The sequence below is a fragment of the Phlebotomus papatasi genome, chromosome 2, assembly GCF_024763615.1.
Source record: "Phlebotomus papatasi isolate M1 chromosome 2, Ppap_2.1, whole genome shotgun sequence".
Classification (NCBI taxonomy): domain Eukaryota; kingdom Metazoa; phylum Arthropoda; class Insecta; order Diptera; family Psychodidae; genus Phlebotomus; species Phlebotomus papatasi.
In genome coordinates this window covers 53284453-53312070 of record NC_077223.1, presented here as the reverse complement: position 1 = coordinate 53312070, position 27618 = coordinate 53284453, and the positions used below count along the sequence as shown (strand labels likewise).

The 27618-nt window shown below is 34.5% G+C and overlaps 1 protein-coding gene across 5 annotated transcripts in view; it reads right to left on the bottom strand.

Moving 5' to 3' along the window:
- Positions 1-8711: 8711 nt before the first annotated feature.
- LOC129801642 (protein prickle-like) overlaps positions 8712-27618 on the bottom strand; it is a 184484-nt gene continuing 165577 nt past the window's right edge. For all 5 annotated transcript variants that reach the window (XM_055846886.1, XM_055846889.1, XM_055846888.1 and 2 more), the window contains 5 exons: positions 26676-26804; positions 19311-19514; positions 16328-16425; positions 12693-13561; positions 8712-9886 (listed from right to left, as the gene is read on the bottom strand). In XM_055846886.1, coding sequence (XP_055702861.1) covers positions 9483-9886; positions 12693-13561; positions 16328-16425; positions 19311-19514; positions 26676-26804 — 1704 coding nt within the window. In that variant the 3' untranslated portion in view covers positions 8712-9482. The remainder of the gene's footprint in view (positions 9887-12692; positions 13562-16327; positions 16426-19310; positions 19515-26675; positions 26805-27618) is intronic.

The window sequence follows — 27618 nt, the reverse complement described above, 5'->3', positions numbered from 1 at the left end:
TTAACTTTAAAATTCAAAAAAGTAGTGAGATAATATTTTTTAGGTTAATTTGTGGTCCAATAAACTTAAGAATATCATTTATTTTTCATTATCTTAATTCGTTTTTAATTAAAATATTTAGGGTAAAGTGATATAATTTGGAATAAGTGTTATAAATTGGACAATTCGCCGGTACAAGTTGGACATGGCTTTTTTCTTGATAAATACAGTACAAAATTTGTTTTTAAGCACAAGGAACCAAATTATAAAACTAAAGCATTAAAAATATACAAATAAAAATGAAGTACTAAATTTATCAAAACAAAAAACCCTGTCCAAATTGTATCATTGTCCAACTTGTACGACTGTCCAACTTGTTCCACTTTATCCTATATCATCAGTGAATAATCAGCAAAAAAAGGGATGGCGAAGCATCCCAGGCTTTACGAAGTGCTCGAACTCATGACTAGTGCTATACCTCAAAAGTACTTCCTCGTCATTTACTTTTTACCGGTTCTCAACTGATTTAAACCGATTGATAAAAAATCACACAAAGATCCCCCAAAACAGTTTCGAGAGTAATAGAGAATTGATTTTCGGACTAAAATTACTTATCTGTTCATTACCGATTCATTACCGGTTCACAACCGATTGGGACCGATTCAGTTTTATCGTGAATTTCAAGAAATTTCCAACGATCGCAAACATGATGCCATTCTGATGAGAAATACGTTGAGCATTTTTAATAGAGTGGAACCACGATAGAGGCAACTAATTATTTCCAGGCCTGTTGACTCTATTGGATTCGTTGATTCTATTGGAGTCCGAAAAAATTAATTAAAATGTGAAATTTTGATAGAAAGGGGTATTATTTTATGTTTGTTCTAGATCATTGATAAATTCAAAGCGATAGTCGAATATTTATTTAATTATCCCATAAATTCTATACTCGCTGGCCCAAAAAACTCATATGTCTGGGCAAACTTTGAAGATTAAGGAATGATTTTACGGATTTTTTTTTTATTTTTAGTAAATATATTAAGTATAAATTACTCTTTATGTGGTAATCTTGAGGTCCACCCACGATGTTAAGACAAGGAAATGGTATCCTAAAGATTTCTTTTTTCACTTTTTTTGGAAGACCTCTGATAGATACTTAATAATTAAAAATTTTGATGCAATTTCTATTATTAACTAGAATTTCTTTTAAAATTTTAGTGTATAAAAGAAGAGATTAAAAGTTCTTTTCGTTGCGCCATGGCTGTAAACTTCACAAAAAGAGCAATAAAACCGGGAACAAAACCAATTTTTCTCATTTTCGTCTTATTCTGTAATATGCGCGATAAATAGTTAAAGATACCGACTTGGAGTCTTAGGGTGATCCCCTAATAAGTCAACCTGAGGATTATTAATATGACCCTCATTTCCTCCCTACCCCTCCCCTTCAATGGGATAAATGGGAAGGGTCGGGTGGAAATAAGGGTCGTATTAATAATATTCCATTTGACTTATGGGGGATCGTCCGAAGACTCCAAGTCAATATCTTTAACCATTCTGCACTTTAATCTTAAATGTACAGAAGAAAGTTTTAACCGTTTTTTTTTGTTGACCAATTTTAATTTTCTGTCGCTTATTTTGTTTTTGATCGAAATTTTCTTTTGAGATATTAATCTTTTAAACTAAAAATGTAACTTAAAATTAATTTACACGTTTTCTAGAAAAGTAATTTTTATGGTCATTTATCATGTACTTTTTTTAAACAAGTAGGGGAAATGCTTATAATTTTGTCCAGTTTCTTATTTTGGACACTTTGAGGATAACATTGGACACTAAAAATAAATTGATTAAAATGATGGATTTTTATTCCAATATTTGATGAATAATGAATTCTATCTAAATATTTGTTCTTTTTGGAATATTTTAACACTAAATACGTTAAAATTTGAATATGATTTGAGTTGAAATTGCTTTGTTGAAAATTCAGTGTGAGCAATTGCTTATGAGAAATATGACAGAACTTCGTGGCTTACTTCAGTCTTATTTAGTTTTGGTGAAGTACTAACTGAAAGTTTGTTCGCTGTTTTTGAGTGATATTATTGAATATTCATTGAATATTGTGTTGATTCACGTTACTGATGATTTGTACATTTGACCTGAAGTGAGATTTGCCTTGTGAATTAGATTTTTCGTGTGAAAAATGGGAAATTTTTTAAGACATTCACCAGTGAGGTGATGATTCTTATTTTGGACAGGTGTTTTTCTCACGAAATTTCGTGAAGTTTTAGCTTTTGTGATGACTAGGTTGGACAAATGCCTGGAGAAACAAAGGAGCATCATCTCTACGAAAGAGATGCAGTGAGAAATGCCTTGAAAGGCTCCCGGAAAGGGCAGGGAATGAGCGAATCCGCACGTACTTGGAGTACCGAAGTCAACTCACTTTAATGAATGATATGGAAAGTTTCTGGGCTTCTTGTGACATTACACGTTTCCCTTACATGACCAGGAAGAGGACTTGGTAAGATTGGTTCATAAAATGAAGAACAATGGGCATCCTGTTGAGGTGGATTATCTGTCCAAATTTACAGACAAGTTGTAAAAATTAATAACCAAGTTGTCCAAAATAAGAGTCAAATTCACCTCTACATATCAATTCATTTTTAAACGTATTAAAACTAATTTTAGTAAAAATGAGATGATAAATAGCTTGCCAAGTTTCTAAACAATCCTTCTGAAAAGAGAGTAACAAGAAAAGTCAATTAGTATTGAAAATATGGCACTTCAAACTTAGGATATCGATGCTTATATGCAGACTGTCCAAAATTATGAGCACTTCCCCTAAGTTCTTTAAAAAGTTTGAAAAAATTTCGAAAAAGTTATTTCGCTATGTTTTATTCAAAAACTCTAGCATCCAATACGTTTTTCTTTACATTATAAATTTCCTTACATTACGCTCATAGGCCTAATCAAAAAATCTTAAGACAAGTCTTGTCAATTGGGTCAGCAATTGTCGTAACTTCCTCATCGCTTCATCAGCACTTCTTCCAACGACATAGAAATACAAACGCTATACAAGAGCTGCTGATGAGGTGATGAGGAAGTTACAACAATTGCTGATCCAACTGACGATAGAGAACTTTCAATCGGTCAAAACGCTTAAAATCACGAAAAGAAAATTATTTTGTTGGGAAATGATTAGACGCTTAATATACGAATTTTATCATAATAATTATTATCCCAATAAGCAAAACCTGGACAAATCGACGAAATTAAATCGAAATCTCTGAGTCTGTCGAGCGTATTTCGACAATATTTTGTCAAATTTTCGAATTGGTCAGAAAATGCTCTTTGGGTATGTACTTACATAAATATTTTACTTGTGTTAAATTTTTTGTGTGTTTTCATTCAAAGTGTGTACGTCGATTTCGTACCTATGCGCTAGAGAAGGACGCCAAATCCATTATTTTTGGCGCGTCATTTTTTGTACAGAAAAATACCGTCATTTGGAGTCGCTTTTGTTACTGCATGGTAGAGTAAATTTTAGAACCGTAAAATAACTATTATATTACTAATTCAATCTTGGGTAATGCTGTGACCAAAATTCGACGCGAATATGACTAATTTTTAAGATTCCAATTAGGAGTAATTTTTTTGACCATTTATTAACTTTTTAATTTAAAATTTAATTTAAAAAAAAATTAAAAATTTTTGAGTCAGAGTAATTTTTTGCGGATTGTTATAACTTGGGTCGCTAAATAACTTTAGATTATTGTGTGTGGTTACTTTTGATTTTGGGGTATATACACTGAGGAAAAAACAGGGGTGCGATTAACTTTTTTTCCTCATAACTTTAACACTTTCTAGGCGTAAAAATATATTAACATTTTTTAATGTTATTTAGGGCCTCGAGTGGGTCAGTGGATAGAGTAGTAGCTCTATGACTGCGAGGTCTGGGGTTCAAAGCTGAGCAGCAGCAGAAAAAGATTTCTCATGCCATATCGGCTTTGAATTCGTCCAGCGAATGAATGAATAGTAATGTCAATGGTGCATATTGGCAAAAAAAGTGAACCGCCTAAACAATAGAGGCTGGTACGAGAACGAGTTTCGACATGAAAGCGGTACTTCAGTCGATACAAATATTCGCTGTCACTGATCCCAAACACACACCGAGAAGGGATGCTGTGACATAGTAACGGCACTGACTGCTCACAGAGCTGTGATATAGAGCGGCTACCCGTATCGGGGGATAAGATAGAATAGGAGTGGGGAAGCATAAGGGGCCCAATTGGTGGCCTGGATGCATCGGAATATCCGAAATGGAGAACTGACCCCTGGCAAAATCTTATCTTAATGTTATTTAAACCTTTTTAAGTGTAACATTAACATGAAAAAGGGTAACTTTAACCCATAATACATCTAAAAAGCATAATATTTACACCGAATTCGGATCAAATCTGCTGGGTAAAATAAACATTTCCGGAATGTTACTTTAACTTTTTCGGATTTCTCTCAAGTGTAAGAATATTCCAGAAAAGCCGTGTGAAACAGTTGAGAATAGGGAGAGACTTTGGGACAGACAGAGGACAAGGTATCTGAAACGAATTCCCGGTTTTGTCTTGAATCATCTTGGGCTACTTCCAATTCCTTTCTGAAGTGGCACAGGATCCACAGACATGGTCTGCTGACCTGGGTGTTCTTAGCTCGCGACCCCGATAGGGATAGGCGGTTGAAAATGAATGAATGAATGAAAGTATACAAGTCACGAGTTCGAGCATAGGGGGAAGTGGGGCACCTTTGAAAATGGGATTTTTCATCTATTTTTAAATAAAATTGAGACTAATCGGGATAGGGGAGACCGGGGTACAATTAGCCAGGGGCAGAAGTAGACAGTGGATTTTTCTCGGTTCCCTTAAAATGTACCTTGAGCAAAGTATTTTTTAATGAAAGTAGGAACACATCCCCATATTCCCAGAAATATTTATAAGTCTGATCCTGTTATCCTACAATTTAGAAGCATTTTTATAAAATGGGTATAAAACTGCAGTTTTGATGTTTCAGTTTTTGGACCAGCATTTGGTTTTCTGAGTTTGTAGTCAAGATTTCATAGTTTTACCTCGTTTCTGGTTTCATAAACCTAATTAAAAAATATTTTTCACTTGGATAATAATTATCCAATTTTTTATATAAGATGAAAAACACTAAAACAGCCCTCGGGGCAGTTGTAGCCACTCTTCCGTGGCCGGATAAAACTATCAATGATTTTTCACTAATACATGGATAATTGTTAGATGAAAGAGTACTATTGATATTCCAAGCAATATTGCCATTCGGATGAAAAATTTGTGAAATAGATTTTTTCAGGATATTTTCATCAATTTTGCCGCAATTACAAAAATGTCATAAAAAAGTCGGCTAAAGTCTTTTTCATTAGGTTTAAGTTACATATTTAGTATCAGTGGGCTTCAGTGGATCAAGTGAAATAACACTTGGTATTTCCAGTTTTAAAATTTCGTCTGGAAAACTGGTGGAAAATAGCACCCCGAAAGTGGCTAAATCTACCCAGGCCGGGGCAGGTGTAGCCAATGTGTCATACTTTTTTCATTATCCTCTAGAAAAAGCCAAGGATTTGAGAGCTCTGAACTATACGGTTTTATACAGCCAATATCTTAATGCTACTTATGAAACATAAAAACATTAGACAAACTTTATCATTTTTTCACAAATCATGCGCGAAAAAAAAGCTTCATTTGCTAGCTAATTCTACCCCTGTCTCCCCTATATTTTAGATTCTCAATCTATTTATGCAGCTAAATTATATCACTTCTTCCCTATCACAAAGTTAGGACTCTTAGCCAATTCGTTTTTAACTGCTCGAATTCCACGAGAGAGCAGTTTATTTTTTATATTTTGAGCTAAAAATAATATTTTTATTTTCATTTAACATTTTATGTAAAAATTTACTTATTGGAGCACGCGTTTATGAACTCATTATAAACTTAAGTGAAATGGAGGCATGAATTACTTTGTGGAACGCTCTAATTCGTGATTTCAGCATTTTGTTTGAAATTTAGATTAGATAAAAGAAATGTTCCTGGGCCCAAAATAATAAATTTTATTTAATTTTCATCAAACACAAAACACATTAAAGAACACTAGTTCAATAATTAGGTGTGATTCCTTCATAATCACACCTATTTTTTATGTAGAAGAACATAGGCAATTATTGTTGGTATCACAACTGCCACTCGACTTCCTGTAGAATTTTCTGCAAATGAAGCTGCACAGCACATTTCCGCCTATACTGCACATGAGATCCCTAGATTCTGGATATACTTCCCCTACATCCTGAGCCACGGGATAATCAGGGTACTCAGAAAAGTATCCTGAATTTCCATAGAACTGCTTCTCCTGTGTTGGTGCACCAAATGCAGTCAAAGTTGCGCCTCTTTCCTCGTCCTTCTTTGCCAAACTTTTGCCATGTTTGACTCGATTGACGGGCTCTCCTAGAGCCAAACAGCAAATGGCCAGAAAGAGGATGACTTTTAGAGAGTTCATGTTGTTCTTCTGACCATCCAACTCAAACCAAAGTCTTTTATAGCTCAGAAATATGTGCGATTTTTTATGCAAATGCAGCGTCACTTTAAGCTGTGATTTATTGTGTCTTCAGTGCAAGCAATTAAAAATTCATTACTTCAGTGGCTTCCGTGCATAATTGCACTGATGTGCAATTTTTTACTTTTTTCCACCCACTCAGCTCCCGCAGAAGAAAAAAAAAAGCGGGCTTAGGAGAATTTCCAGGAAAAAGGCAGGAAATTGACTTTCTGTTCTCATGCATTTTAATGTTTTTTTTTAACTTGTTTACATTGCTAAATTATTCTTTTAGTTGAAGAATTGCACTTTGTGAGAAAGATTCATTTTTTTTTAAATTAAATTTAGAAGTGATTTAAAATTAACGAGGATAGGTGCGGCATTTTTTTTAATTGGATTGTTTTATGGTTTCGTATACACTCTGGCTTCGAACATTTTGTATTTTTTTCCCATATCCTTTTAATTATTCTAACTTATGGTAATTATTTTAATCTTGGCTTCTAGGACTTGGCATAGTTCACAATTGCTGTGCCATCAATCTTCAATGGTTCAAGTAATGGACTATATTCCTGAATGAACCAGAAGCATTTCGGGTCTTCTGGATCTCTTTTCAACGCTGACACTGGTAAAAATAAAAGGATTAAATTGATCCAAATTTGATCCTTATGGAAAGGATGGATCGAATTAACATGTTCTATTATAATACAGTAGAGTCTCGCTATAGGCCATCGCTCTATCTATAGTCCACAATTTATCGACCGTTGATTTCAAAACACTGATTTTAAGTTAGGTTATGTTTTTTAGTATGCGACATGCATATTTATTTTAATATTTTTGGCAAACTTTATTGATTAGTTGTGATAATTGTGATCCACAATGAAGAGAGCGAGGACAAGTACCACAATCGCAAAGAAAGTGGAAGCCGTCGAGCAATTTCAATATTAAAAATCGTTGATAATTTTAAAAAATTACATGGACTTATAGTGCGACCCAAGTGTCAAATTTGAAACCAAATATGGACTATAGCGAGACTCTACTGTAAATGTTCATTCAAAGTTCGAATTTGATCCATCCTTTGCAAAAGATCCAATTTGGATCAATTTGATCCTTTTATTTTTATCAGTGGAAGATCCACAGCACCGTTAATAATATCTTGTAAAGCTTAAATCCTAAAAAAAATTGGGCCCCTTTGGTTTAGACGAACGACTGACAAGTCAAAGAAAAATCGGTAAAATATTCGACAATTCTTAATTCTGGATTCTGACCATGACTTTCCAAAATTCACTTTAGGCAAGAACAAGGGGGAGATATTAGGGTCAGAAAAAAAAAGAAGAAAACTGCAAAATGTTTTAATTTTAAAGGATTTTAAAACCAGGGAGAGAATCAAGTTTAATAAAATGTTAAGATACACCTGAAGTGCTGAATAAGTTGTTGCACTCGTACTTTTGGACTCTAACAGACTTTCCAGCCCAGTTTCAATTTACAAATGACAAAACATTTTTTTAGATATTCAATTTTCCAAAAGTAGTTTCACTGGTGTCTTAGGAAAGTTCAAAATATGTTGGTACCCCTTCGTAAAACGCAGATAATATTAAAATATTGAAGGTATGCAAGAATATCTGGCAGTAGAAATTCAAAATATAAGCAAAATGTTAAAAATATGTAGGGGAAAGGCTCATAATTTTGTCCAGTTTCTTATTTTGGACATTTTGAGGATTAAATTGGACATTAAAAATAAATTGATTAAAATTATGGATTTTAATCCAATATTTGATGAATAATGAATTCTATCTAAATATTTGTTCTTTTTGGAAGATTTTAACACTAAATACGTTAAATTTTGAATATGATTTGAGTTGAAATTGCTTTGTTGAAAATTCAGTGTGAGCAATTGTTTACAAGAAATATGACAGAACATTGTGTTTACTTCAGTCTTATTTAGCTGTGGTGAAGTACTAACAATCTTTCTTCGTTTCTTTTTGAGTGATATTATTGAATATTCATTGAATATTGTGTAAAATATTGAATTATATTGAATATAGAATATTGAAATATTGAGTGAATATTGTGTGTGGCGAATCCCCCTTGGATTCGCCAGATTTCCTGTTCTGAAATAGCCAAAATTTAGATAAATAAAAAAAACCATATTTTATTCTGTACAGTATCTAAAAGTTTATTCAAATGTTCCTTTTACAGTATTTTCGATATAGAATTTCATACAATTTCTTTCATTAGTTTTTCTTATGAAACTTTATGTAACCAAAAAATCCTTTGTTTTCTTACATTTGTAGCCTGATTTCTTGCAAATTGTCCCAGTTTGTCCTACTTAAAAAAAAGACCTAAAATACAGTTTTGAAAAAGTAGAAAAAAAGAACTTACATTAGAAAACTTGCAAACAATATTGCAGTTTTTCAATTTGAGTTATGAAGTCTCTTGGCGCTTACGAGTTTGTCTTAAAGGAGTCTTTGGAGTGTAATGAGAGTTTTAAATTAACTATAAAATAATAAACTTCAATTAAAATTCATCGTTAAAGGACAAAGAATTTGATATATAGAGTCAATAGAGAAATTGATAAAAATGTTTCGTTGCTTAATGCATATTATAAAAGGAAATTAAGTATTCTTATATACTCAAAAAAAATTGGCAATATGTGGCAAATGATTTGTCAACAGTCCTCTGCAACTTTGCGAGGCAACTCAATAAGTTTCATCCGCTTTTTGAGCGTTTCAAAATAACATTTTTTTTTAACCATGTGATATGATCTGTGAAATTAATATGTTCAATTGCAAACGGAATAAAGCCTTTAAAAAGTTATCCCTCGTTAAATTCAAAGTACCTTCCTAATACAGGAGGCTTGAGCTTTTAGAGGTATTTCTGTGGGGGTTGGCCTGAAACCTGTCCATCCATTTAAATAGACTTCACGAGATGATGCAATTCTTATTGTCCTTGTCCGAATCATTGCGATCCGGTGCCGTTTGTTTCTTCCTGTTTCTCGCACAAGCCAATGCATCATTGGGCACGTAGCTTACACGTACGCCACCATAGTGGCGCCTCTGTGGAAGTTGGTAGGCTTCATCGCTACTGGAGGAGCTGGAGGAGCACGTTGAACACACTGAACTGGCGTCTGACTCTTCAGGTTCAGGCTGAGGAGTTGGGGCCTTCTTCGGTTGATTGAGACGATTCTCAGACTGGCTCTTTCGGTGGCGACCTCGTCTACCGGGTGCCTTAATGCGTGTTTTGTAGTGACCTGAGTAGGATCGTGATCTGGGAAGTGAGTCCTGGAAGTCACCCTCGAATCGGACGCCTTTGACTGGTTTTTTAGCTTAAAAAAAAAGGAATGGTTTTGAAAAGTTTAATACAGTTCATAAAAGTTAGGGGCGTTTTTTAAGGGTCATAGGGTAAGTGTGCCAAATTTCGGCATAGTTGCATGCAAGCGTCAAAGTCTCAAGTTTGAAATGTAATATTTTAAATACAAATTGATTTTTTTAAATTCTTTCTTCTGAAACAGTGTTGCTGGGAACCTTGTAAAGAGTTTACCGTCTTTATTTACTCTAAAATCATTCTTAATATATTTTAAAATGAATAAAACTATAGACATAGCTTTGGTGCCTTATTTCGGCCACCGGGAATTCTTCCAATTTCACGTCATCTCGTTTGTCGAAGCTACATTTTTTTTGTTATTCTTTTGCATGGTATAATCTCTAGAGTACGTAAAATATAAAAGTTCATGGAAAATCGAGGAACAAAAAAGGTGGCCGAAATAGCAACCTGGCCGGAATTTGGCACACTTACCCTAACTAGAGCTGGCCAAAATATGCAAAAAAAATCTTCGAAATATGTGAGATAAAAATGCACGAAAAATCATAAAATATGCAAGAAAAATATTGCATTTTTTAACCCAAATAAGAGTTTTGTAGCATTTTGACATAAAAACCTTTAACTATTGCTAATTTACTTTTCATTAGGATCTGTCTCATTTTCAAGTATTGTATTTCTCAAAAAGAATTTTTGAGTTGCTTATTAGTAATATTCTTTAAAAATGCACTATTTCATTGCTTAAAGCAATATTTTTGAAAAATATACAAATTGACAGATGTGATAAATCGAACACGCAGTATGGTATTTTGGATTTATTTTAAATAAATTTATAGTATCCTTTTATTTTGAACCAATAATAGATAAAGTTAAAACCAGTCTACGGATTGAATACGATTTGAGAAGAAATTAAACGATGTCTGTTAATTTTGAAATAGTTGAATTCAATAACAACCAATTTTATTTCAGAAAGTATTGAAATTTAAAAATATGCCTTTTTTAAAATTTTTCACTTAATTTGTAAAATGTGACAATTGATATATTTTACTTTTTATGATAATTTTATTATTTAAATCTTTCCCTGATATAAGAAAGCTATCTATAAATGCAGCTTGAGTTCTAGTACATTTGGGAGTGATTTTAGAAATTATACGATTGTTTATAAAATTTTTTACAGAATCAAATCAAGAAACTTTCTGGATTGATTTTAGAAACTTAAGACTTAATTTTAGAAGCTTTGCAGGATTAATTATATAAATTTTTCCGGTTAGTTTTAGACACAGAACACTTAAGCTTGCATTTTGACAGATTGATTTAAGAAAACGCGCACATCTTAAGCATAAAATATACATCAAATCCTAAGTGCCTCAGCATGAACGACCTAAATTGTATGTAAAATAACATACGCAGCTCAATCACGAAATGTTTTAGATTGCGCTTAAAATTACGCACAGCTCAATCGTAAAACTGTTGGGATTGCGCTTAACCCTCTAACGGGTAAGACAGCCTCCAGGCGGTCTTCACAAAAATCACATTTACAGCGACAATAAAGGTTTTATTTATTTAAAAGTGCTATACTGTCCTCGGTAATAGTCTTACAAACATCTCTTGAAAGTTTGAACTCATTTTGACTCTTCGTTTTGTTGCTATTCCCAGTTTTGTGTGACAGGTCAGAGAAAAAGCAACAAAAAATATTAGTGCAAAAAAACTCATTTCCAATTTCTATAAAAATACCGATTTAAAGTTATCTGACTAAAATAAATTTATTTTTTACTGAAAGATATGTCATTCTACTTTGTATATTTTATTTAAAAAAATTGGAAAAAAACTAAAAATGTGAATTTTAGAAGTAAAAAGAGTTTCAAAAAATTTTATATTTTCCCACCTAGCGCCTAAACAAAAAGAGATAATGAAGAATGGATGGTTTTTTCAACTTTATTGGATCATAATTATCCTAGCAAACATTGTTTTAGAACTTTTTTTTCGCTTATTAAAGAAAACACCGTTAGAGGGTTAAAAATACGCACAGCTTAATCATAAAACGTTTAAGAATGTGCTTAGGAACACGCCCACTCAATTGTAAAATGGATGAGATTGCGCTTAAAAATACGCACAGCACAATCATAAAACGGAAAAGATTTCAACTGTTGTATGATTGAGCAGTGTATGTTTTTAAGCGCATTCTTAACCGTTTTACGATTCAGCTGTGCGTGTTTTAAGCTCAAACTTAACCGTTTTACGCGTGTTCTCGTGCTGTGCGTGTTTTTAAACACATTCTTAATCGTTTTATGATTAAGCTGTGCGTATTTCTAAGCATGATCCTAACCTTCTCATGATTGAGCTGTGCGTGTTTTTAAACGCGACTTTTACAGTTTTATGATTGAGCTATCATGATTGAGATCCTTATACAATAATCTCAATTCATTCCTTCTACCAAATGTAAAAAAAAAACACCTCAAATTATTTTACAGATAATATTTGTGTTTAAAGAATGGAAATTAAAAAGTGTAAAAGGATATTTTTATATAACTGGATTCCATATTTTAAATGCTTTTTTACAGGGATAGAAGTTATATAAATTTTCATTTCACAAGAATAAAAAATTTTTTAGACAAAAGTTGGAAATATCCAAAAAAATGCAAATATGCAAATATGCAAATAAACATGAAATATGTTAAAATATGCATTTTAAATAGGGTTTATTAGAACCACAAGAGCCCAATTCGTGAAGATAAAGGGTCAAATAGAGCTTTAGAACGCTTAATAAAAACATGCAAATACATATTTTAGCCAGCTCTAGTCATAACACTCACTTGTTTGTGCCTCTTGGTCTGGCTGAATATCTGAGACATCTGGCGTTGGAAGCTCTGTGGGACTTGCTACAGAATCTGCTTGATCCGCTGTCACAACAGCGTGAACTACTTCTCCAGCTCCCAATTCTGGCATGGAAGTTGACACCCCAGCTTCATGTTGCTCCATCAGGAAATGAGCAGTGGCTGGAGGTGGGTGCCAACTATCGAAGTTGAGATCTGTGAGATCCAGAGGTTCTCGACTTCGATCCCGATTCAGTAGTCTCTGTAGATCAGGCGATTGGGTTCTTGCAGGAGATTCAGATCCCTTTTCCAACATCTTCTCGAGGTTTCTCTCATGTAGAACCCTATCTAAGGCCCTGGCACCTGGACTCGGTGAAGCAGCAGGACTGTGACCGGAAGTAGAGGGTCCGGCAGGTGGTGTAGATTCATCTAGTGCTTTAGGATTTCTCTGTAGGGCTCTACGTCCCATTTTGGGGCTCCTCATTTGTCGGATTGGAGAGGAAGGAGCATGGACGGGTGAAGGTGGGGTTGAGGAGTCATTGTCAGAGGTCGGTTGGGTGGGTCTAGCACGGGGTCGTGGAGGGTTACGTAGGCCGGGTCCGGAGCTATCTGAAGGCGTAGGGGGTTCTCCTTTGCTGCAGGCGATGCTGCAATAAATAGCTCCACGTCGCGGCAGGAAGGGTCTTCCGAGGAGGGAACATCGGCAAGTATTGCAGGAGAAGCAATGATCCGTAGCGTGCCAGTGTTGACCATCGTGGCTCATCTGGCCCTGATCTACTCCAATAGGTTCCCCACAATAGTCACAGTACTCGGCAAACATGGCGTCAAAGCAGGGCAAGCAGAAAGGCTTACCATCTCTCATGATGTACCTAGAAAACAATCGGATTAGATTTCTTGCCTTTGGGCAATTGGTATGAATTCACAGAATCTTCCTCCGGGGTAGCCTCCATAAATATAAATTCGTTTTAAGGAATTAATTTTATTTAAAATTTATTGAAGAGAAAAGAAGAAAAGATAGAAGAAAATAAGCCAATAAATTTAAAATATCTTGAATTATGTCCTAGACAGACTTCCAAACTAGCAAATTAGCTGCCTTATAGAATCAAATACTTGAAATGATCTCATAACGATCTTCTAAACAGCTGACAGCGGATTTATAGGATAGAGATATAAAAGTCTCATAAGAAGTGTAATACAATCCTACGAAACCCTTTTTATAAGATAATATTTCTCAAGAAAATATCTTCTATAATATTTTACTTACATCAAGCTCAAAGTATGTGTTTATAAGAACCAAAGCCTGAAGAACTATTTTCTTATAAATCTTATTTTAAAGTGTGCTACAAGTTCTTTTTATAGACTTTTTTTTTCAGTACAATCCTTTTCACGTGAAAATATTAGTTATTTTCATAATGAAATTCAAAATAGTCCTATTTTATCGATTTGCTCAATATTTCCTAGAGACTTTCTGTCATTTGTTTACAATTATTACTTACTAATTTATGAATAAAACCGGAAAACAGATTAATTACGCTGTGAGTTTTCTATTAAGATAGAAGAGCGCAATGAGTACAATATGGAAGAATACTAAAAACTGCTATAAGATTCTCATATTTGCTCTGCTAATAGTCTTATAGAAGAATCATAGACTTTCAGTACACTAACACTTTTTCCACGTAAAAAATATCATGATTTCCACAAAAAATTAAAGTAATCCACTTTTATCAGTTTGTACCATTATTTTATTTTATTTTTTTGTCCTTCAGTGGCACTTGCACCTTTTTAATTTATAAAAAAATACCGTGGTAGCGTCCAAGAAGTATTTTCTCCTTCATTTTGGCTTGTACCGTTCTTAAAATACGATACACTGCTTTTCTTAAACACCACTTGTAGTACTCCCGAATGAGTCTCAGTTACCCTTATGTAAAAGTGGCGCACTATTAAGATGGTCAGGAAGTTCTTTGAGCACTACTGACAAAGAATGTGAGGCATTCTTTGAGAAGATGCTGTAAAACTTAGTAATTTCTTTATTTCTTGATTATACACCCGTTATCACTGTACCACAGCACGTTTTCACCTTAAAACATTAGCACAATACAGCAAATCTACTCTTATTGAATGAATTTGTCTGAAAAATACTTTGCAATCTAAACGCTGCACGCAAAATGTCAACAACTTCCCCTGATTTCCCCTTAAATTGGACTTCGATCTATTAAAGACTTGTAGCATGCTCATAGCAGTCTTTAAAATATACAAATAAGCTTAAAATTCAGTCGAGACGAAGTTTGTAGGCAGTTCTTCATATACCGATTAGATATTAATAAAGAAAAAGAAGACGCGTTCAGCAGATTATTTACAGGGACAATATAGATTTTCGTGGGTTCGCGACACAGCTACAGCGACCGTCTTTGTATCTCTGGAATGGCGGTAATGGTGAACTAATAAATTCCTAAACATGTTAAATTATATTAAGAAATTATAATTACATAAAATAGAATTACATAAATATGTATAAAAGCGAAATTTTTTTGTGATTCTTTTAATTATTCTGATTATGGTTTTATAACAGGTTCATATCCGTTTATAATATTAAATTTTGAGTATTTGTATAAGTATTCTCTCAGAAGATATATAGATGTTTTTTATAAGATTGTCTCATAGAACTCTTCAGTTTTCTTTCACAGTAATGCTTATAGAGACACTTGAACCCCTTAAAGTGCGCCTCTTTTATATATAAGGTCTCAACGACTATTTTAGGTAGTCTACAAGCGTTATTTAAGCAAATCTTTCTTTGAGACTTTCTGATAAGCCATGATTCGGGAATTCTATAAGACTATATTGAGAAAAAATTGTTTCTTGGGCGAGAGGCGGCTTCTCGTAATTATATTCAAAATAATGATCCGATTTCAGATTACATTTCCATCAGTATCAGTATTATCTTCGAAACTAATGGAAATGTAATCTGATCATTATTTTGATTATAATTACGTTAAGTCGTCTCTTGGCTTAAATCGTAAGTGTGTTTAGAGCATTGGAAACATAAGAATATCTAATAAATTAGCACATAACCTAGAACAAGCTAAATTCAATTCGGAGGGATTTCATCTCCTTGACTTACTTGTGCTATTGCTAGCGTCAGTATTCTACAAAAAGTTCTGTACTACAAGATACAAAGTTGAATATGACATGAGCTTCATAAGGAATAATAGGTCAGCGTTTAAGTTTATGAATAAATCTGATGCACTTTATATTGAGTTTTAACCAAGTTTCATATAATTTAAAATTCTCTCCAGGAATGCCCTAAAATGAATTTTAAATGACAAAATTACAATTTCACACAAAAATCATACTAAATAGGGCTACTGTACAATTTAAATTCATTCAAGAATTTGAGGATGTCACATTTTTTTCCATGAATATTTCATTTCCTATAGAGGAGCAGCAGCTTAAATTGTCTCAATTCTCGCAAAAGGAAGAGCTCCCACAGTATATTATTCCATTTGTGAGCCGTAAGGCATCAAAAGTCAAATGGAGAAAAAAAGAGCCAGAGGACAGACTCCCGAGAGGATTCCCTGATGTTAAATTATTCAAATACCACCCAACCTCCTTGGTCAGGATCTGTGGCTGAGACTCACCTCTGTCCACCCAGCTGCTTGTCACACTCGAAGCAGGCAAAATGCTTCATATGCCAGGCACGTCCTTCCGCTTCCGTGCACTCGTCCGCGAGGATTATCTAATTAAAACAGACAGAGAATTCGGATTAGCAGGCAAACAAAACCCCCAGGGATGAGAAAAAAAGTCCAACAAAAAGCTCTCGCCCTGGAAAAATTCTTTTACCGCATTAGCTTTTTTTTTCCTCTTTGGTGCGAGAAAAAGAAGAGGATAATGGACAGTGTGTTATTTTTAAAGCCCAACCAGTCAGTGGGAAAAGATGAATTTTCCCCCCCAATATTTGTGGACCGAAATGATGGATGTTTCTCGTGTCTCCTGGCTGACAAGAAGACTGGTAATTAAGTGAGTTTTTCTTTCATTGAAATTCACAAGAAAGAAAAATAATTATACTGGACTTTTGTCTGGCATGGAGAGAAAATTAAATCTTGCACGTGATGCAGCAAGAAAATTGTATTATGCCAAATTATGCTTTATGTGATGTTTTATAGGTGGATCTTTTATCTTATATTTTTGCAACGACGTTCATCATCAATTAAATGCGGTGATTAGGATTTCCTAAAACAAAACTAAATTGAATTTTTGAAGATATGAAGTTTGTTAAGAAAATCTGTCTTTTACTGCTCGAACTCAAAGAGAGAGCAGTTATATAATCGACTTTTCTTTCAACTTCTCTCTGTTCTGGAGCTTAAACGGTAAGAGATATCGACTTCCGGCCTTCGATGACCCCTCCTCAAATGACATTATCTCGTACCCAACCTCTTTATTATTCCCTCTCCCCTTTCATACGTTCCCTATCCCCCAAAAAATAGTTCAAAAATGAGGTTTTTCCAATTTTGCAAAAAATTGGCCCAAGCTTTTTCAATGATTTTTGGATATGTTTTAGAGCTAGTCCTGGCAAACATTTCGCCCAACATACGCATGACCGGAAAATTCGCCATTTTGAATTATTGAAGGTCAAAGGTCAACCACTTTGGAAGGCTCATTTTTCAACCGATTTGGTTAAATTTGGATTTTTTGGAAAGGTACTGCAATTTCGAACCCGGCTGCATCGGTCTTCATCGGTAATGAATCGATTAAGTACCGATTTTTGTATAATTTTATATCCCTAATAATTAATATTCCCTAAAAGTAAAGTTTTTTCGATTTTTCTCAAAATTGGCCCAAGCTTTTTCAATGATTTTTGGATATGTTTTAGAGCCAGTCCAGGCGAATATTTCACCCAAACATATCTATGACCGGAAAATTCGCCATTTTGAATTATTGAAGGTCAAAGGTCAAATACTTTGGAAGGCTAATTTTTCAACCGATTTGGTTAAATTTGGATTTTTTTTTAGAAAAGTATTGCAAATTAGAACCCGGCTGCATCGGTCTTCATCGGTAATGAACTGGTTAAGTACCGATTTTTTGATTTTGAAATGATTTTGTGATTTATGAATCAATTTGATCTCTAGTAGATCAGTTATTCTAAAAGATTATGCAAAAAGCTAATTCACGGTGAGCTCTATCTCGTGAGTTCGAGCATTTCGCAAAGCTGGGACGCTTTTCCATCTCTTTTTTGTGAAAGTCTCTTCTAAATTAATCGAACTTCTAAACAGACAATTAATTATTAAATTCCGTAAAAAGCCATTTATAATTCTTGGGAAAAGAAAACTTTCAAAAACTTTCAAGACATCTTTAACTGATTCATTCGTCTTGACAGAAAAAAAAATCCAGCAAACTTCTCACCAGAAGACCATAAATTGTGTGAAGGAATTTCTTTAGGAAAAAGAAAATAGACCACAAATTTTCTTGAGAGAGAATCCTCTCCATTAGATTGATTTGTTCTCTGGACAATTGCCAGGAATTTAATCAAACCCGAAGAGATTTTACGAGGCACCATTAAAGGACTTTGCAGTTTATAAGTTCGGTTTTCGAATTCCTAGCAGCACGTAGAACGTGTTCAATTGATTGCTTAGCCGAGGAAGAGGTGTAGACATGGGAAGATGTAGGAAATTAATGAGAATTTCTACTTCTCTCTCAGCGCAAGCATTTGTCAATGAAGATGTCTTGTGGACAAAGAGACGAATTTCACTTTCGTCCAAAAGCACTCCTGCTGACACATCATAACACAAACAGGCTTCAGATTAATGCCATGTCCCTGTCACAGATATTAGTGCGATTTATCATTTGCCTGTCCGACAAAAGTGATACGGAAATTCCGGTCATGGGGGGGGGGCGGGAGGTTATTCACATATTGAAATGATAAATTTCACAAATGCAGCTGTACTATTAGGTGGAAACTTCTGCCCCACAATGCTTGTATCTATCTCTCCCCTTCGGAAAATGCGATGGACAAAGCATTAAATCCATGAGTGGTTGGTGTCTTTTGAAGCAGGAAACCCAAAAGACCATTAAGATTGGGAAATCGATGTCCTTAGGGATAATCACGACTTTTCGCAATCCCTTTTTATTTGAACGCAAGCACTTAAGTGATCCACAAGATGGATTGAATTACAATAATGCTTTCCTTTTACTGTTGATTTCGAAATACATGCGCATATTTTTTTTTCAAATCAACTACTTTAACCCTTTTATTGACAAATTTTTCTGTGTCTCTCAGAGAAAAAAAAACCGTGATTTTGGAAAGTGAAACTTTTAGAGTTATCTTCCAATTTTTTCTTAGCAAGAACTAATTAAGTTTAAACACTTAATTAAATGTTCACATAACTTAAAAAAAACTTTAAGTTTCCTAACCAGAATTTAAAGTTTTTCTAGAAAGAAAAAAAAATTTCAACACAAACTAAAGAACGCGTTTGAAGTTCTCGAGGAGAAGCATCCATCCGTCAAAGTGTCTAAAAGTTCGTGAAAAGTTTTGTGGACCTGGGGCATCCAAATTACTCAAGATAAACTTGCAAAAGTAATTAGTGAGATGCCCTGGAAAGTGGAAAATCTCGCGGGAAAACTCACCTCATCGCAGGCGGAGCATCTTGGCTTCAGTGTCTCAGCATGATGCCTTCCGCAGTACAATCGTCCATCGCGGTGGAAATAGATAAGATCCACGAGGAGTTCCTTGCAGACACAGCACACGAAGCATCCTGGATGCCATGTGGCATTTGGGCCGAACCTCGCCGCGAAAACCACAATATCTCCTTGAGATGTTGCCTCCTCGCACTGTTTTGTACCAAGAAGAAAAAAAAAGGAAAAAGAGGGATTAGATTAAAAATTCATTGGGAATATGATGAAAATTAAAAGTTTTATTCTCGAGGGCGGTCATCTTTGTGCTATATATATGCTCTAAATATACAAGAGATACGACCCATGAAAATTTAATCACAACTTCTGTAAGAGGGATTCTTTTCGAAGGGGAGATATGGAATTCTCTTCTAATTGTGATTATTACTCTTGGCATCCGCGTCAGAATATTTTGCCTCTTTGAATTATTCAAAAAAAAATTATCCATCAAGTTTTAGAGTTGCCTCTTTTTTTTTTAATTAATCATTTTTCTGCGTTAAGGAAAATTGTGCAGAAAGTCTTCATTTTCTCGGGAAAGAATGTATCTATTTTGCTCAACAAAAGCGTATGTTTTTCAATTAAGTTTTCTTTATAGCTCCAGGGAATTTCCGTAAAGTGTTGAAAGCGTCTTGTTACAGGACAATACTGCTCCCAATTATCTCAATACTAACTTTAGCGCATCGACACGGACTAGTTCGTGAAAGCTTGCTTGAGAAGGAAGAAATTTTGGTGTATATAAAGGGGTGTACAAATAACTTCTATTTGGTATCTTTTCACATCTTTCTATTTGCAAGTTGAAATTTTAAAAATAGAACTTTGTAATCTATTCAATTTTTGAGACACATTGCAGACTAAACAACGTGAGTTTACTGCTTTAAAGAATGATAAAAGGAAATAGGGGAAGTGCGCCAAATTTCGGCCAGCTTTTAATTTCGGCCACTTTGAGTGCAATTTCGGCAATGGAAATAAATTAATTAAAATTATGTATGTAATCTTCGAATAGTCAGTGAATTCATTTTGCTTTTAAATATTTATTCATTTTAGGATGTATTAACACAAAGACCGTTAAATTTTAGATATAATTTGAATTTAAATTGCGTTGTAAAAACTCAGTGTGGAATGAGTCTTACAAAAAATGTGATAGATCGATTTTGTTTCTAGCAGTCTTACGATTTGTGGTGAAGTGCAAGAGGTTTTCCTTCGGTGTTTTTCATGAAAATTGATTAGTTTTCATTAAAGATTGTTTCTGTTTATGTCAATAGTAAATCAATCTTTAAATTTCGGGTGAAATTTCCCAGCTGGATCCTGTATTTCGCGTAAAAAGTATATACATTGTGAGCTTCTCTCCGGTCAGGTAGTGTTGCCTATTCCGACAACATTTTTTGCTTTCTCAAATTCATTCATTTTATGTTTTTTTTTCAATTTCTGAGTTCTACAATGCCCAGAGAAAAAAAACATCGCTTCTATGAAAAAGATGATGTGGAAAAGGCCTTGGAAGAGTTCAGGAAGAGCAAATTGCTACGGGAATCTGCATGTAAATTTGAGATGCTACTCTTCAGGTCTTCAGGACAAATTACACGGAAGATATCAGGGCTTGTGGGTCATATAAACGTATTAAACTAAATATTAAACTCGTTCCGTTTGACGTTTTGAAATTTTCTATCCGTTGCGTTACAAAAGGTGGCCAGAAAAAAGGTGGCCGGAATTTCACTCAAAGTGGCCGGAATACTACCCAAAGCAATGTCCATATTTTTATTAATTTTTCAATATTTTAGGACGTGATTTAAAGAAAACAAAGATGATAATCTAGTTTTCAAGGTTCCACACAACCTTCCCGAAAGGGAAGTAACAAAAAATATCAATATGAATTAAAAATATTGCATTTCAAACTTAGGACTTGGGTGCTTATATGCAACTATGCCGAAATTTGGCACACTTACCCTAATTGTTTTTTTTAAATATCAAAAGTACAATTTTTACAATTAAAATTTACAACATTTATTCCTTCAAGTACAATAAAGAATATTGTTCAATTAGTAACAAAGCCCTTTGACTTTTTAATAAATTACTTATTATTTTGGTGTACATAGAAGAGTGAATCAGGAATTTTTCCTGCCTCCACTGCACCAAACCAAGTGATTTTAGTCCCCAGTTTAATTTTGAGTGAACGCGATTTTCTAAACAGGTATAAAAAAGAGGTGGCAAAGCGTTCCAGGCTTTTCGAAATTCGAAGTGCTCAAACTCATGACTTAGATGCTATACCATGAAAGTACTTTCGCATCATTTACTGTTTACCGGTTCTCAACTGATTTAAACTGATTTATAAATCACTCGAATGTCCGTTAACATAGTTTTAAGAGTAATGGAATTGATTTTCGGATATAAATTATCGGTTCATAATCGGTTCATTAGCGGTTCACTCACAACTGATTTGAACCGAATTATAAATCACTCAAACTATTGCCTAAAATACCCAAAATACACATCAGGAGTAGTATAATTGAATTTCAAATAAAAATTAGTTATCTGTTATGAACCGATTACTTTAGATTCACAACCGATTGAAACCGGTTTAGACTTATCGGAAATTCCAAGACTTTTCCAGCAAGGCCAAACATAAGCTCGGATAAGAAATACGCTCTCTAGAGCCTTTGTGACCTTAGACATTGAAAACCGTTATTAGGAATGATTCAATGGTATTTTCGTATAAGAACGAAATGTCCGCTTGAATAATCTCTCTGGAACATGTTCAAAAATACAAAAATCACACGGAGCGTTTTCGAGCAATCCCAAAACCATGGTTTTGGCGGTAAAGGTTAGGGTGGGAGGAAAATGAGGGACATGTTAATGGTCCCAAAATCGACTTACGGGGTGGAGGTCCCCCGAAGACCCTAAGTTTCTATCTCTAACCGTTTGGGCTATAGAGTTGACGACAGCCTGGCGAATCAGATGGATTAAAAGCATGACATCAAAAAATTCAAAAATTCAGATTTCCAAAATTCTTTCAAAATACTACCCCTTGGAGGTAAAGAGTCGAATATAACTCAAAATCGAGATATTTATATACTGCCCTCTCTATGTGGAGTTCGGGCAGTAAAAGATATGGATAGGGGGAAATGGGGCACCTTTGAAATTGGAATTTTTCACCTATTTTTAAATAAAATTGAGCCTTATCGTGATATAATTTAGCTGCACAAACAGATTGAGAAGCTAAATTATATCACGATAAGGCTCAATTTTATTTAAAAATAGGTAAAAAATCCCAATTTTAAGGGTGGCCCACTTTCAAAGGTGCCCCACTCCCCATTATATCTACCATTATTGATGTTTCTCTTTAAGATATTTCAGCCGTTGCGTTGTTATCATTTTTTCCTGATAAAATTATTTAATGCTTTGCAGGCTTTAGACTAATTTGGTACTCTTCCAAAGCTGATCAAGTAACTTCCCTTAAAATTATCAAGCCTTCTAACACATATTCGCGTAGACAAGATAAAAACTCTAAAATACTCCAGAAATCTTCTTGGCTCATCTTATTCGTCTATAAAAGATTAAATCCTTGAAATAATGTTGTTTCTATAATAAAGAATATCAATTTTAAAATGCCCTGTCATCCATTAACCCCATTAACAGTAGAAAATCGTCTTGTGCTAAAATTGAAATCATTTATGCACCCCTAAGACGCCTTTAAGCATTTTTCTCTGTTGAAAAATTACAAAGGAAGTCGCGAAAGTTGCCTATAAAATCACCAGACTGGGTCGACAAGAGTATAATGATGAGAAAAGAAAATTTTCCAGCCAGGAAAATTGGGTGGGATGTGGAATTTTTTTTTCATGAGGCGGAAGGAAAAAGAGTAAAATAGGAGAGAAATACGTGAGAATCGATTGGGTGTAATTTGGCATTCCCGGCAGTTCTCCATTTCATCATTTCCATTTTCCTCCAGGGCTCAAAGGACACCCCAAAAGGAGTGGGCATGAGGAAGAAAAAAGAGGAGAGATTTATTGATTTTCTCCCTTAGTTTTTCACCCCATTCTTTATGGCAATTTATGTGTGTGAAAGTGCCTCTAAGGAAAAGGGAATCGACGTCTAAGAAATGGACATAAGCTGATCGGGGTGAATTCTGCCGCAAACAGTAGGATAAATAGGAAAACAGCCCTTTTGATTTTCCATCCCGCCCCCACTTCCTCAAGCTTTTCTAATTTAATGATCCATTATAATTATTTTTGATGTAAATCATTGTGAATATACCACGAACTACGCCACAAAATCCTTCCATCCGCGACGCAATTTCGCGATTGAGATGCCAAATGTGATTGGAATTGCTCCCCCCCCACCTTCTCCCAAAATCTTCCGGAAATGTGTCCCTTTAAGAAAAATAAAGGGGGATCACTCCCTGTGAAGCCACATTAAAAGTAATTGCTCCTAATGAAAAACTTCCGTTGGTCTCAATCTTGCTTAATTGCAGGAAATTTGTCAGGCGCGACTTGAGACAGTCTCCTTGGCGATTTTACTGTCCCTTTCCCATTTTCCACAACATTTATATAGAGATGAAAATGCCCTCCCCGACCATCACTGTTAAGAAAATGATGGAAAATTTAATTGTAATTTGGAATGAAAAGAGATTTAAAATTCAAAGTCGTTTTATTAATTGCGAAAGGGCTGAACTTTTCATTTCCCACAAATACACTCAGAAGAATTTTTTGTAGGCTTTTCAGGGTTTAAAATAAAGTTAAATACAAAATACAGAAATACAGAATTAATACAGAAAAAAATGTACTAAGTTTTCGCTTCATAGAACTTCAGACTCGAGAATGAGCTGAGAATTAATTTAGTTGCACAATTTTTTTTTTTTTTTGGTTTTACCTTAGACATTTCTTTGAGAGTTTGCTTAAGCCATGAAGATATTAAGATTATTTGTTAATAAATTATCATTTTGATAAAATAAATAGGTTCTTCAGTTAAAAAAAAATAAAGTTGGTAGAGAATGTTCAGTTATGAGTGCGCCACCAAAGACCGGAACTCAATAACGTTTATCGCTTAACCATTTAACACTAAACTTATCGATCGTTTTTTGTCGTTTTTGCTAGCGCGCTCGATCAAACGACAGCCCGCGGTAGGATAAGGATAATCAACAAATTTTTCTTGGAAAAGAGAAAAAAAATAAAATTTAAACACTGAAAAATAAATAACATGTATGTTTTGAGAAATTTATAAAGTTTGATAGAGACATTGTACCTTTTAAATAAGTGTTAATTTTAAAAAGTTTTAAATCTGTCAATTTAACCGGATCTTGGTAGGTTTAGTGTTAAGGATGAGCCCCAATAATAATTTTTTTTTCGACGAAATAACTTTCAATAGCTAAGAAAACTATTTTTGTTTTTGGGACACCACCGGTGTTCCACTCGTCCTTAAAGGGTTAAAGCTCCAAATCGGTGAAAAGTAAAAAAAAAACGGATCATAATTATTGCTCTTATTTGAGTTAGATCAGTGCAAATTCGAATCAAATGTGTACTGATATAATTTACTGAATTTGGACAAACAACGCGGCTCTCAACTAATTGAATTTTATAAAATTTCAGCAAGTTAAAAAATATTTTACTGTCCTTGGACTTAAAATAATATTTTAATAATAAAATAATATAGAGGAGACCGGGGTAGATAAGCTACTAAATTAAATCTTTCATTGCGTATAATTTGCACAACAAATGTTTATATGAGGCTGATAAATATTTCAATGAATATGAAGGGATGTATATATTTAGAATAAGAGTGGTTAGATACAACTATCTAGTACTATACGTGGCTAACCTGCCCCGGTCTCCCCTAAGTCCTTTTCAATTTCAAAAAATTAAGGCAATTAGGATTTTTTGGTCCGTTTTCTTTTTTTTTTAAAACGTTTTTGTTCTCCTAAAACCATAAAAAATTACATTTAGTTTTGAAAAAAAAATCATTTCTTTTAGGTTTCAGTGATTTTAAAAAAAAAATATAAAAATTCTGTAAAGTTTTTATAAATTTGTGTCAAATTTCTAAAATTACCCTTAATTTGGCTTTTGTTAATTAATACAGTTTTGTCTGAGTGTATAATAGAAGACAATTTGCTGCTCGAAACAAATTTCAATGGCGATCTACCCTCAGTGGAATTTATTGAAATTTACAAAACGACCAATTATCCCGAATGGTGTTCCAACAAAAAAAAAAGGCTCAAAAAGTCTCTGCTGGTAAAACTCCAATAAAATCTCGGCAATTGCCAAAGTATTCTGGCTCAAATTAGAATGGATTTAAATTGTGAGCAAAGCAGATTTTGATATTTCTGCACTTTTTGCCAACATTTTTCAGGCAATACCATTGATGGACAAAATAGAATATTTGGGTTTTACGATTCCCCTTTTTTGGTTTATACGAAAAAAAATTACTCCTATTGTTCTGTCCATTAATCAATCCAATTGATTGCGTTCAGCCTGACAGGAAAAATGTGCTGAGTTTTTTTTCTATTTTTTGGTTTTGGGAGAGAAGCTTTTTAATCATGCTTTTTTACAACTAATTCAGCATGATTAATTCTTCTCTGGGATTCTGGAATATTTTCCGAAGGGCTTTTTAATGTTTTTTTTTCTGTTGGCAAATCATTTTCTCTGTTTTGTTGAAAAATGCGAATTCAACCCTCCGTTAGCAGTGTTCTTTGACCATAGCAAAAGTCTAACCGATAAGAGGTTGACGGAGTGAGCATGAAAAGCAAGAATTGTGCATGTTTTCCAGCAATATTTGTGTCTGTTTTCCCGACTCAATGGGGCCTCCTCTCATTCACGCCAACGTGAATCCTGTATAACCACAAAAAGGTGGGTGAATGGGCGGGAAGCTTTTTGGGGTTGGCAGTGTGTTTTGTCTGGCAAAATCAAGAGAGAGAGAGAGAGAGAGAGATGGTCTCGAAAAACAAGCCCTCCATTCATGTTGAGTACTTCAAACTCTCGAAGGGAGCCTCCTTTCTGCGAGAGCCAGCAATTTGGTAACTTCGAAGGGTCGATTTTAATTAATGACCATTCAAAAGGATCCCCATTCAGCCTCTCACTCAGAACTCCCCAGTCTGAATAAGAAATCATCGACTGTCGCGATGAATGCGCCATGAAAATGTGAAATTTATCTCGCGGGAAGACGACTGTAAATCTCTGTGTTTCACCACCCCTTTTGTCGCTAGTCGTCTGCATGGGACAGATTTATCGTTCAGTATGCCGTAAATATTGTTCCACCATCATAAATCGCCCCTATGGGACACAGGAAGCCAAAGTGGGCTTGACTGCCCTTTTGAGAAAGTTACTTGTGGATACTTACACCCTCGCACTGGCGGCCAGCGGCTACTTGCTTTACGGTTCCTCGGCCAAGAGCCTCCCTTTTTCGTTGAGCCGAAAATAAACGAAGCTCCTTACGTTCTTCATCCGATAACGAATGGCAATAGCGAACCTGGAAGATAAGAAAAAAATGGATATTTAACGTTTTCGCCATTTGAATTTTGACACTGACAGATAATATTTGTCATTACCAAATTGAATTTGAATACAAGTTGTAACGGGTTGAAAAGCTTATTATTATTATATTACCAATATTGTTTGCAGAAAGTCTAAATTTTATATATAAAAACTATTGAAGAGCTCTATTAAAAAGCTTCGTCTTCGAAAGACAGTTAGGGTAAAGGCTCATAATTTTGACCAGTCTGCTTATAAGCATCGATGTTCTAAGTTTGAAGTGCGATATTTTCAATACTAATTGACTTTTTTGTTACTCTCTTTTCAGAAGGGTTGTTTAGAAACTTGGCTAGCTGTTTATCGTCTTTATTATGCTAAAATTAGTCTTAATACATTTAAAATGAATTGATATGTAGAGGTGAAAATGACTCTTATTTTGGACAACTTGGTTATTAATTTGGACAACTTGGCTGTAAATTTGGACAGCTAATCCGCCTCAACAGGAAGCCCATTGTTCTTAATTTCATGAACCAATCTTACCAAGTCCTCTTCCTGTTCATGTAAGGGAAACGTAGAATGTCACAAGAAGCCCGGAAACTTTCCATATCATTCATTAAAGTGAGTTGACTTCGGTACTCAAAGTACGTGCGGATTCGCTCATTCCCTGGCCTTTCCGGGAGCCTTTCAAGGTATTTTTCGCTACATCTCGTTCGTAGAGATGATGCTCCTTTGTTTCTCCAGGCATTTGTCCAACCTAGTCATCACAAAAGCTAAAACTTCACGAAATTCCGTGAGAAAAACACCTGTCCAAA